General features: G+C 27.3%; 2 protein-coding genes across 3 annotated transcripts in view; both read left to right on the top strand.

Annotated features, from left to right (window-relative positions):
- The first annotated feature begins 4,454 nt into the window (after nt 1-4,454).
- On the top strand, nt 4,455-5,824 carry LOC145841865 (vacuolar protein-sorting-associated protein 36-like). The gene has a single exon (XM_082949153.1). The coding sequence runs from the start codon at nt 4,473-4,475 to the stop codon at nt 5,628-5,630; it is 1,158 nt and encodes a 385-aa protein (XP_082805279.1). The 5' UTR covers nt 4,455-4,472; the 3' UTR covers nt 5,631-5,824.
- A 295-nt stretch (nt 5,825-6,119) lies between these two features.
- Nucleotides 6,120-11,930, top strand: part of LOC145841864 (uncharacterized) — a 29,325-nt gene continuing 23,514 nt past the window's right edge. The window contains exons 1-4 of one of the 2 annotated variants that reach the window (XM_082949151.1): nt 6,120-6,471; nt 9,075-9,229; nt 10,562-10,759; nt 10,891-11,034. In XM_082949151.1, coding sequence (XP_082805277.1) covers nt 6,366-6,471; nt 9,075-9,229; nt 10,562-10,759; nt 10,891-11,034 — 603 coding nt within the window. In that variant the 5' untranslated portion in view covers nt 6,120-6,365. The remainder of the gene's footprint in view (nt 6,472-9,074; nt 9,230-10,561; nt 10,760-10,890; nt 11,035-11,930) is intronic. The other variant, XM_082949152.1, reaches the window with a different exon arrangement.

Genomic DNA, 11,930 nt, shown 5'->3' with positions numbered 1-11,930 from the left:
ATGGTGGCATTTTTTGTTTTTATGTAATTTTTATTACTTTTTGTAAGTTTTCTCAAACTTCCTTTTTTCAAAAAACAAGAAATACCACCATAAGACTTTCTTTAAATTGCTTTAAATTGTTCATAATGTGTTTGTGTGATAAATGACCTTATGTAAAAAAAAATTCCAGCTTAAAACTCCAAGGTTGCATTTTTTGGATCCCTTACATTTTGCATTGGGGTGGTTTTTAGAAAATTGGTTGGTGCCAAGGTGAAAGTTTCTGCAAATCATCTAAAACTTTGCACAGGGTGTTTTTATGATATTTCAAAAGCATTAGTTTTTCCAATCAGAAATTCAATAGTAGCTAAAAAATAAGCACCCTATAATATTTTTTTTATACTAAGTTTTAGTAATCTCTAATGTTTTTGTGTAAGTAACAAAATTACTAGGTAAATCACAAAGATTGCATATTTAAAAATTTTTTTTTAGTCTGTCAAATTTTTATTCCTTAAATGACCTTTATATTCCCTATATCTATACTGGGTAGTAACCTCATACTATAAATCTTCTACTTATTAATTGTTCCTTTTTGTTAAACTTTATACTTAGGTTCTTTTACTCAACGTAAACTAAAAACAGGAATAAAAAAAACACAATTTTTTTTAAATTCTCTGTTTAATTTGTAGTCTTATAGTAAAATTTATGTTACTGAACATTTTTAATTCTTTAGAAATAGTTACCACTGAAACAAAAGTTATTGTCAGGAAATTTTTTTGACAATTTTTGAAAAATGATCATATAATTGTATTTATAGATTAAATGACAATTACTTAATATACTTAATAATAAAATAGCTTGTGCAAAGAAAATAAATTTAAGCTTATATTTAGACAAATTTTTAAATATGTCTTTAACTTTACTCTCATTATACAGCAGTGGCTATATATGATAGTTTTTTAGGAAATTGTCTAAAAATATTACTGTAAGTAAATTTAATTAATTTAGCTTAAAGCTACTTTAAAGTAATTATACATATATTTCTAAATACAAGGTTGCTGTATTTACACTAAAGTTATTTTAAGTTTTATAGTCTATATTTACAAATCTATAGAGTTGGTACCTTGGTGATTTGTTTTTGTATATTTTATTAGTATCTATGTATGAATATTACCAATAAAAATTACTTTAAAGGTTTGGTTGGGTTTTGAACACAATTTTTTTATACATAAAATTTTGTTACTAGCAGGTATTTTTCAATTTTTGTATTCATCTAAAATTTAATTGTTCTCATAAATTTGAAATGTTTTGAAAACATGAAAAAGTTGAAAAAGTCTTTAAAGTTTGATATTAAAAAGTATAAAATATATAAAACTTTTAACCACATTTAGTAATATTCATACATTTTATAAACATCAACTTTTATATAAACTGTAGATCTTTTAATGTTTTTTAATTTATTTTATTCTTGATTGAAGTTTATCCAAGTTTTACAATAACAATATTTTTATAGTTAAAGTTTACAATATGAAAGAGGAATTTTTATTTAAAACTATAAAATTTATTTTTTAATTTAGTAAAATAAAACTAATAAATCAATTAATACACCATTTTAAAGTTTTAAAACTTGATACAATAAATATTATGTACAAATGTTTTACATTTGTTATCTGAAGTTTTTGTAGCACTCATCTTCTTTCATTGTGTACAAAAGTAAAACTAGTATTCTCTTCGAAGCAGATGAATAATTTTTTTTGATACAAAGAAGTTTTTAAAACTTAAGTTTGAATGTTTTTACAAATCGTGTGTTTAATTTAAAACTAATTTCTTGAGTAATCTGTGCTGTGTGTTTTATAAGCTAGATCAAGCTTAATCTATCTCTATTAATATATAATAATATTTTTGTATTTTACAGTTTTGTGATCGTGTTTTAACTATTTAAAATTCAGTTATATTATTTTTAGGTTTTTTAAATCTTAACTAATAACCGGTATAGTTTTGTCTTACTATTTTTTACTATTTTAGTTTTGAACGTTTATTTAATTTACTTTACAATTTTAATCCTAAACATTTCAGGAGCTTTGTCCAGTAAAACTTATTTAACTTAAAAAAAAAAAAAAAAGTATAAGTATTTTTTAATTTATAAAGTCATATGTTCGCAGTCTAAATAAAAGAAGACATGTTAGCTTTGAAAAATTAAATGTTAAATGTAAAAATCATTAAAAATTTCAAATTATGAACAATTTGTTCACAGATAACTGTTCACTCATAATCAGTTAGTTTTAATTTTAAGTGTATTTCGGCTCATAACTAATACAATCATCTTATTAAAAAAAAACAGTTTCATTACACATTAAACTTTGCAGCATGTGACTTGTGATTTTCTTGTGCAGCTTACTTGTTAATTCGCTTGCTGCTTAGCGCAACAATGGCAGGAAATTGCAATATAATACAATTTTCCTGTCAACTTTTGCACACAACTGCCTTTGTGTGCGAACCAGTTCTTAGGCGGGCTTGCTGTTTTGTGTATTAGAAAAAAAACACTGCTGTTTTGCTTTTTAATGCAGTGCTTTGTTTGAAAATCTAGTCTTAAGTGGGTTAGTATCGAAAGTTTGTATTATACAGTTATACTAAGCTTATCGTTTATAATTTTTTTTTATTGAATAAAGCTGTATTAAGTCTTATGTTACACTATTGTATATTTAGATTAAAGTTTTAAAATAAACAATAAAACTGGTTTAGTTTTACTGTTTTACGATTAGCACTGCGTTTTGATATGTGTTAAGTATTATGTTTAAGATTAGTTGTTGTGGTATAAACTGACAAATTTGACTTCGTTTGATGTTTCGAGACATGTATATTTTATGTGTATTCGACTTTTAAGTCAAACAAAAGTTGTTGCTTCTACTATAAACAATTGAGTTTTAACTTTTATATAATTTACGAAGATTTCTGTTGAATTAAATTTTTTTTAGCTTGATGCAAGGTCTAAAAGGATACTAATAAATGATTTTTGTTATATTGATTTCAAATGCTTTAAGATTGTTTATTAATGTTTAATATTTAAATTTAATTTGTAAGTTTTACATGCTTTTAATACTCTGTATGAACAAAGCAAACTTAATTAGAACTTTTTAAAACTGTCTTTTAAACAAGAACATTTAATCTTTAAAAAATACTTAAAATCTAAATTAGATTGTTATGAGTTAGCATTTTTAAATTGCACAATTAGTTTTCTGATATAGACAATTTATATAGTTTATTTTGATTACTGTATAATAGAATTATATTATAATACTTTTTTAAACTGTTTCATATTATTTTTTACAGATAGTATTTAAAGCATTTTAAATTTAGTTTAGAGAAATTCATCATATTTTTATCATTTTAAACCTTTGTTTATTCACAGTAAAATTTAAAAATTGTTATAATTTGTAGAGGAAGTGACTTACAGAAAATAACTTCAAAAAGTTATAGTACGTTAAGTTAAAGTAATAAAATTAGTTCTGGATAGTTTTTATTTGTTAAAAAGAACTTGTCCTTTATACTGGTAAATATTATATTTTTGATATTTTAAATATATATTTAAATGTTTCAGCTTAAAAGTTCAAATTCCTTTTTAAGATCAAACTTATTTTTTGATGTTTTGTTTTTAAACTACAAAGTTCATGTTAAAGTTATGTAGCTTCTATTTAGACTTTTGTAAAATCTATGTTGATGAAGTTGTTTAAAAATTTAGCTTGTAAAAACAAAAATGTTTAAAAATAGTTCAAAGTCCCAAGGTTGATCAAGTTTGCTGTAAAATTTACTCTGCAATTATTATTAAGCTAAAACATTAAAAGCACTACCTTAAACTTTATTTTTAATACAAATAATAAATATTTAAATTTTACAGCTTTAACTGTGTAATTTTATTAATGTTTAATAATTATAGATAATTCTTTTTGTTTTGAAAACTCAATTAAAGTGTTTACTTTTAATAAACTTTGCTTTTAATTTTTATTTAGTTTAAAAAAATTTAATTTAAGTTTTTGTTGTACAAATACACATTGGTTTTTATTTACACAGGTTTAAATGGCAAATATTGAGTTAGGGCTTTGTTTATAAAAGTTATTAAACTGATACTTTAGTAATACTATATGTCATAAATACAGTTGAGTGTTATCATTTTGATAAGCTATAAAATCAAACCAATAGTTTTAAAACTACAAAAAAAAAGCATTAGTTTATTTTTGAACTGAGTAATTTTTTTTATCCCAAAGCTGTTTTAAAGTTAGATTTCTCCGTTTTTAACTTACTATTTCAAAGTTTTAACTAAAATAATAATTTAAAATACTTTTCAGTAAAAATATATTCAGGTTGTTTAATTTTATTATTTCCCACAATACATCAACTATAATAAATATACAAGGAAATGTTAAACATTACTATCAACTGTTCAACAGATGATATTTTAGTTTTTATCTTTTGCAGAATTTTTAAAACTTTACTAAAAAATGGACCGATTCGAGTGGTGGTCAGGGAGCTATGAAGTTGGCGAGGAGAAAGTCCACCAAGCAACGAACATCCGCTTGTACGACGGCAATGACAAAACTTCATACCAGAACGGAGTTGTGACCCTCACCACTCACAGGCTAGCCTGGCACGACATTTCAAACAGCAGCGTTAAGATGTCACTCCACCTTTCTTACGTCATCAACACGGAGCGGCATCCTGGCGGCTTGGCCAGGTCGGCAAAAGTGTCATGTCAGCTCATGGAGGTGAAACCCAATAAAAAGCCGGGGCCTTACTCCAGGAGCAGCCATAATTCAATAAAAATGGGCTTTAAAAATCATGGAGACAACGAGTTTTACTTGCAGTTGAACAAGGCTGTTGAGAAACAGCAGTGGGTCTCCAAATGCCAAAAGTCCCCACAAAACCTGAACCAGCCTTTGGAATCCCTGAACATCAGGATGTCAGGTATTTCAGGCATCAGGAACAAGATCGAGGCGAAGAACAGGAAGAATGAATCTGACATCTCTGACGCCTTCCAGGACCTTAAAAACCTGATGGGCAAGGCGAAGGAGATGGTGGACCTCAGCAACGCCATAGCAAAAAAGATCAAGGAAAAGAACGGAGACATCACGGATGATGAGACGGTTAAGTTCAAGTCCCACTTGTTGAGCCTGGGCATTGCCAACCCTGTTACCAAGGAAACACACGGTGACAGTGTCCACTTTCATACCCAGGTTGCCAAGGAGGTTTGCAGGTTGCTGGGGGAAATAGTCACTAAGGAAGGAATGATGTTGCTAAGTGACGCTTACGTCAGGGTCAACAGGGCCAGGGGCACTGAGCTGCTCTCCCCTGACGACCTTCTCCAGTCCTGCAAAGTCATGGGACCCGCAAAATTATCCCTGTCCCTTCGAGAGTTTGAGAGCGGGGTTCTTGTGCTGCAGTCCAGCCAGCACAGTGATGACGTCATAATCAAAATGACGTCAGAGAAAGTGACAACCAATGAGAGCTTGTCAGCGCAGCAACTGGCAGACATGCTGAAGATTTCGGTTTTGCTGGCAAAAGAGCACTTGCTGCTGACTGAGAAAAGGGGAAATATTTGCAGGGACGACAGCAGTGAAGGACTGAGGTTTTACCCTAACTTGCTGTTGAGTAAAGTATAGGAAATAACAATAGAGAACCAAATACATTAAAATAAAATCATTGCGCTTGTCTATTGTTGATTATTGGTAATTTTAAAGGGCTGAGTTTTACATTAATTTGATCTAGATTAAAGCTAACAATAATATTTGAATGCTTTAAAATTTGTCATTTGTTAAGCAGAATAATGAACCTAGTTATCACTTGTTTTTGTTAATTCTTTAATATTTTAATATTTTGAATTTTTCTCTGTCTTTTTTTTAAATGTGTATATACTTTTTTTTTACCTAAGGAATATCTTATAGATCATGAAAAGAGTTTATTATAGATTTAATAAGTGCAAAGAAAACAATATACGTTTTTTTGAAGTTTTATTTTAAAATGTTTGTCAACTTTACCATTTTTTAACAATTAGTTAACTTCAAAACTCATTTTAAAAGTTTTTACTTAACTATATTGAGTTAAAAACACAATGCCTTATTTAAATTATTTTTTAATTGTGCTTAAAAATATCTTAAACTTTTTCTGTTTAAATTAAATCTTTTACTGAAATTTTTCAAGCTATATAGTATAATTTTTATTAGTTTTTTTTTAACTAGATTTCTAGCATACTCTAAATTTTGTCAATCTTTCACTTATTAAAATGTCAATTTAAGGAGTTAAAGTCCTCGTCTCACTCTAAAAATTGAAAACAAACATCACTGTTTATAAACGACTACAAATTAAATTTTTTGACAGTTATATATAGATAACAAGTAATGAAGCAGAAAAACACTTCAGCTTCAGGACGGAAGACCAACTCCAAGTTGAAGCGAAAGAGGAGACTGGCCAGGGAAGCTGCCAAAACTAAAAAATACGTCTACAGTCAGTTTTTTTGATATATGAATATCATAATAATATAAACAGTTCTGTCAATTTTAAAAGAAACTTTTTTCTAACTAAATTTATTATATACCAATTAGTATTTGTACACATTGATTTCCGCTTTTCCTTTCTTAAGGTAAAATATTGCACTTCTTAAAAAGGATGTGTAAACAAAAAAATACATCATCAGTTAGTTTTGTGATGTGTTAATAAGATTCTAAAGTAAACATCATCTTATAAAGTTTCCTACTAACAATAGTTGTTAGTTCAAGTTTTGTTTGGACAAAGACACTACCTATGAATAGTTATTACTTCCTAAAGACGTTCTCCTAGAAAACAATTTTAAAATATTATTTTATGTAAATACATTATTTTCAAGTTATATGTAAAAAGTTTTTATTAAATTTTACTATTAATAGAAAATAACTTATAAAATTAAACTTTTATTTGATTATTAGAGTTTGAAGAGAAACTACTTTAATAAAATTGCTTTCAATTGTTAAATACGCATAGTTTGACTGAATATATTAAAGTTTCAATAAACTTATACACAAAGTTTTTGTAATAGCTAATTTAAATATACTTTTGTAATTTATTGGTTATTGTTTCATTTTAAATCTGCATATTACTACAAAGAAAGCATTATTGACACCAGATTATCAAATATAGGCTACTATAGATAAAAAGACATCATTTGTTAACAGAATATAAAAACTTAGAGAAAGGTAGAAAAAATCAATTCCACACGTACTTGTTTGTAATATTGAATAATCTAGTGTGATTGTTTTAGTATTAAAAAAAGTGTCAAGAAAAATACTTCAGTTTAAATGATACAACTAGTATTAATATTTTTTTTTATTTTAGGTTCTTATGTTTGTAAGAAATATTTAGAGCCAAGATTAATAATACTTTTTGACAAATAATTATGTTTTAGCAAGTTTTTCTGAGCAAAAAATACAAATCTATACAGATTACTTTGCATAATTGCTTGCTTTGAGAAAAGTTTGTGAAAAAACAGTTTCTAGATCTGTAGCTTACAGGGTTGCAAAAAAACTTCGAAACCAGAAAAACCTGGAATTTGACAATTTAGGCTAAAAAACCTGGAATTTAAGAAATTTTGAAAAAAAAAACTGGAATTTTACACAATTTTCACATGTTGAGTAGAAAATTTTGATTTGACACAAAAAGTCTACCATATAAGTGAAAAGGTAATCATAATTTTTGTCATAATCAAATATTTTTATTAAAAAAACACATTTTAAGTAGCTTTACAGCATCTTTTCAATGTTTTTATACTATTTGACACAGTTTTCACCTTGAACTTAACTTTAAACCAAAATTAAAACCAAAAAAAATTTCAAAAAGTAGTGCAAGTCAAGCAGAGATGGTTTAGAGCCTACATATGCCTACAACTCCATGCGTATTATTTTTAATATCTCAAAACTTGCAGCGATGATTTTTTATGTATTGTCTTATAGAGGAAACAGCGAGGCACCGCGCACTAACTTCTTCAAAATCACTCTGCCCACACACTTCCTCCATCCAAACTTCTTTCATTCAAACCTGCTTATTTACTTTTTTGCTAAGTTGAAGCTAGCTGATTGTTTGAAAAATAATATGTTTTAATGTTTTGAAGAATGTTAAAGTTGAAAATAGTTCTGCCGCTTCCAGCAGATAGTTATGACAAAAAGGGTCTGTTTTTTGCATGTTCTCAGTAATAATATATAAATAGTATTTTGTTCTAAAGAAAGTAGTCTTAGTTTATTTTGAATTATAATTGAAAGTTAGTAGAAGTGGAACTTGATTTGTATAAACTTTGAGTTTTTTAATGATTTGGGAAAAGTCATTTTAGTGTGTTTTTAATTTAATGAACTTAAAATGGGAATTTCTCATGGTTATAATACGCGTCATTTATGACAAACTTTTTCAAATGTTTATGTTATATACTTTATTTTGTTTTGGCTTGAATGTGATAACCATGTTCATTGTTTCTAAGTTCAGTTAGTTTATTTTCTTAAAACAAGTTTTGATTAGTTTTGTTTCACTTTTTCACCCTTTTATACATTATTCATCTTTAGTTTAATATATTCATTTAGCAAAAGTTTCATCTCAAAGCAAATATCATTTTAATTTAATTTACCATAATCATTTGTTTTTTTTAAACCTAGAACATTTTATACAAGTTTATTGTTGCAGAGTTTTGTTTCAGCTATTTCATTTGATAACTTAAACAAAAGATATTTCTTTATGAATTTTATTTAAATGCATGCAATCTTAAGTAGTATAGATCTTTGTTGAGAAATAGTAGTGTCGATATACAGTAAAACTATTTTATGTTATCACTTTCAAAACAGCCTAATATTCATTATTATTTAGTCTGTTATAAACTATTATAAAATAAATTTTAACTAAAAAAGAAAAATCTTTAATTTATGACACACAAGTTCTGATAATTTGTTAAACTCAGCACATGCATTTAAGAGCCATAGATAATTGACAACTGTACCTCACACCTAAGTTTAAAATAACCAACATGGCAAATCAAACTTTGTGCTTGTGTAAAACTGAAACCTACTTGTATTAAATAAAAAAAATTACTTCAGACTCAACAGACGAGGAAAAGGAAAAGAGTCCGAATTCGAGAACCAATAGGAAACGGAGGAAGAAAGAAGGGAAAAGCGATAAGAAATTGCAGGTTGAAAAGAATTTGGAAAAGAAGGTTTCACCTGAAAAACCCACAGAAGAACAACAAGAAAAGGTATGTTTGTTTTATTTTAGTTTTTATTTTTTATAATTTTGTTAAAATCCAAAGTTGCTGCTGTATATTTAATTGTACTTTTGAGTAACATAAATAACTTGTACTTGTATGAAGCGTGTTTTTGTAAAATAATTGTAAGTGGTAGCGTATTATGTAATTTTGTTAAGAATGTTAAATTCCACATTGACGAGTTTGCCAAAGTTTATTTTCTACTAACGATTAAACTCTTAAGTAATCTTCAGTCTGAGCTATTAAAAAGAAATTAAAGACATTTGACAAAAACTCGAGTGGAGTTTAAGTTAAAAGTTATAAAAGCTTTAAAAAAGGAAAAGTATAAACTTTTACGAATTTTTTAAACACCGTGCTTAAATTTTTGTACGCTCAAGCGTTTGAGTAGGAGGAATGTTTGTTTGTAAACAGTTTGTCATCGCTCAAATAAACATTTAGTCTGTTTAAAGTAAACAGTGAATTGTAAGTAGCTGATGTGGTTTTACAGAGAAAACTACAGTTGTGAAAGTGTGTTTTGCATTGTAAATCAAGTTGTAAAAAGTTGTGTGAAAGTTGGTATTTGTTTTATCTAAAGACTTTAAATAATATAAATAACAAACAAGCAGTTTGTTTTTTTAAACATTCATGAAATACATTGCTTAACTTTTATTTCTTATAACAAGTAAAAGGGTCGTAAGCTTAAATTTTCAACCTATAAAAGTGTAAACAGCTAAGCTGCCGGAAGTTTTTATAAAACGATTGAGGAAAAATAGTTTGTGACAAATTGCTTGTTTATTATCAACTACTTAGAATTTAGGTGATCAGTACTACTAAGTATACTTATTTTGTCAGTGGTTCCTTAGTTTTTTATAGCTGTATGCAGCAAATTACTAAAAAAAATTATGCAAATTAGATTGCATATAAGTATTTTTAAACAAATTGTAAATATAAATGTGCACATTTATATTTAAATAAGCTCTTACGTTTCAGTAAATGGAGAAATCTTTTTAGTTGAGACAAATAACTATATAAACAAATTATAAAAAACAATTTTGTTTAATTTTATGTGCTAGTGCTCAATGTAAAGCAACTGATTAAAAAGTATAAAAAGCACACTTTTGAATAAAAGTGCACATGCAACCACTTTCACAATATTTCAACTGCTAGTCAAAATTTCGGTTTGGGCTCAAAGATTTTTTGTGTAAAATTTAAAAGCCCACAACTTTAAACTGTCAAATGCTAATTTGCTATTACACCAGTTGTTTCTCTTTCACGCGTATTTAAAATACTTTTACAAAAATTCACTGAGACGCCATAAAGCATTTTAATTTTCATCACACACAGAACGCGATTGAACCCAAGAGGGCGCCGGTCTTCGTCAAGACTCCCAAGCAGGAGGTGATCCCACCCAACCAGCAGCAGCATGAACAGTTTTCAGATGGGGAAAATCCCCAAACCGATCCCGACGAGGTGGTGGAGTACATCGTGGAGGACTTCAGCATCATATGCGCCGACTCCTTCGAAAAGTTGGAAGATCCCCAGGTAATTTTTTTTTTTTTAATTTGAGTCATTTCAAAGATAAATATATTTTAGTCATAAAAACCTTGAATTAATTATTCGTTATTGTCGTTATTAGAGTTTTTTCTGTTAATGCAAGAAACTACTAACCCCAGGTGACCAGGACAGTGTTCGACATGTCGTCCTATGACGAGGGTGAAGTGAGTGATGTTGGCACTTGTGATGAGGAAGGCGAAAATGAAAAAGTCCAGAACAGTCCCGAGACTCAGAGCTCGGGTATTCCCCTCGAAGAGTCATGTGTTAGTTGTTTATTCTTTTGTTTAAAATTGTGCTTTGACATGTAAAAAGCTTGTTTGAAATATAAATGTTTTTTTTTAATCCTAACTTATTTAATACCAGAACTAAAATTATTTTTAAAATGTAATTATAATCAACGCAAAAATATTTTTTAAGTATTAATAATTTTAAAATTGTTCTGTACTAATTGTTACTACTCTTGTTTAAAAATTTTTAATCTAAGACTTTTTATGTTTTATAATAATTTTTTTTTAACTTTTTATATTGCTAAGTTGTTTACAGTTTTTTTAAAACACTTTTTTTTTATAAACTATAAATTCAAAGTATTTTTAGTTTAAAGGCAAATAAACTGACTTTTTTTGTACTAAAGAATAATCAGTAAACTTTGATTGTTCAAACAAAACTTCTTTAAAATTTGTTTGTTTAAAATTGTAAACTAGTTGACCCAAATAAACAAATACCATGCCTTATTCATTGTGCTTTAAACATATTTTATTAGTTTTTCTCAAAGTAAATTACTTTAACTATTCTGGAAATTTAAAAAAAAATTAAAGTTCACTTAAATTTTTGAACTGAATTAAAAAAATTCAACTTGATTTTAGCAGTAAACGGTTAAAACTTTGCAAGCAACTGTTCAATGTTAACCAGGACAACAATAATCAATATAAATATTGATTTTTTGTGTGTTTACTAACGTTACAGCGTTTGTGGTCATTTGTCAATAGTGAATTTAATCTGAATACCAGTTTATGTGTTAAATAAGTTTATACTCTGTAAAGTTAGCACGTAGTATTATACGAAAATATTTTGGGGAGTTTTTTATTATTTTTTATACTTTTGGGTTGTGTTTTTCTAATGCTTTTATATAAAACCAAATGGTTGTTTGATTTTCGAAATA

This window comes from Thalia democratica, chromosome 8, assembly GCF_965202585.1.
Source record: "Thalia democratica chromosome 8, ktThaDemo2.hap1.1, whole genome shotgun sequence".
NCBI classification, from domain to species: Eukaryota; Metazoa; Chordata; class Thaliacea; order Salpida; family Salpidae; genus Thalia; species Thalia democratica.
The sequence above is the reverse complement of the archived record's forward strand: the minus strand, read 5'-3'. Positions and strand labels throughout refer to the sequence as shown.

Coding starts and splice junctions, on each gene's coding strand:
- LOC145841865 (XM_082949153.1), top strand. CDS start 4,473: ATGGACCGATTCGAGTGGTGGTCAGGGAGCTATGAAGTTGGCGAGGAG.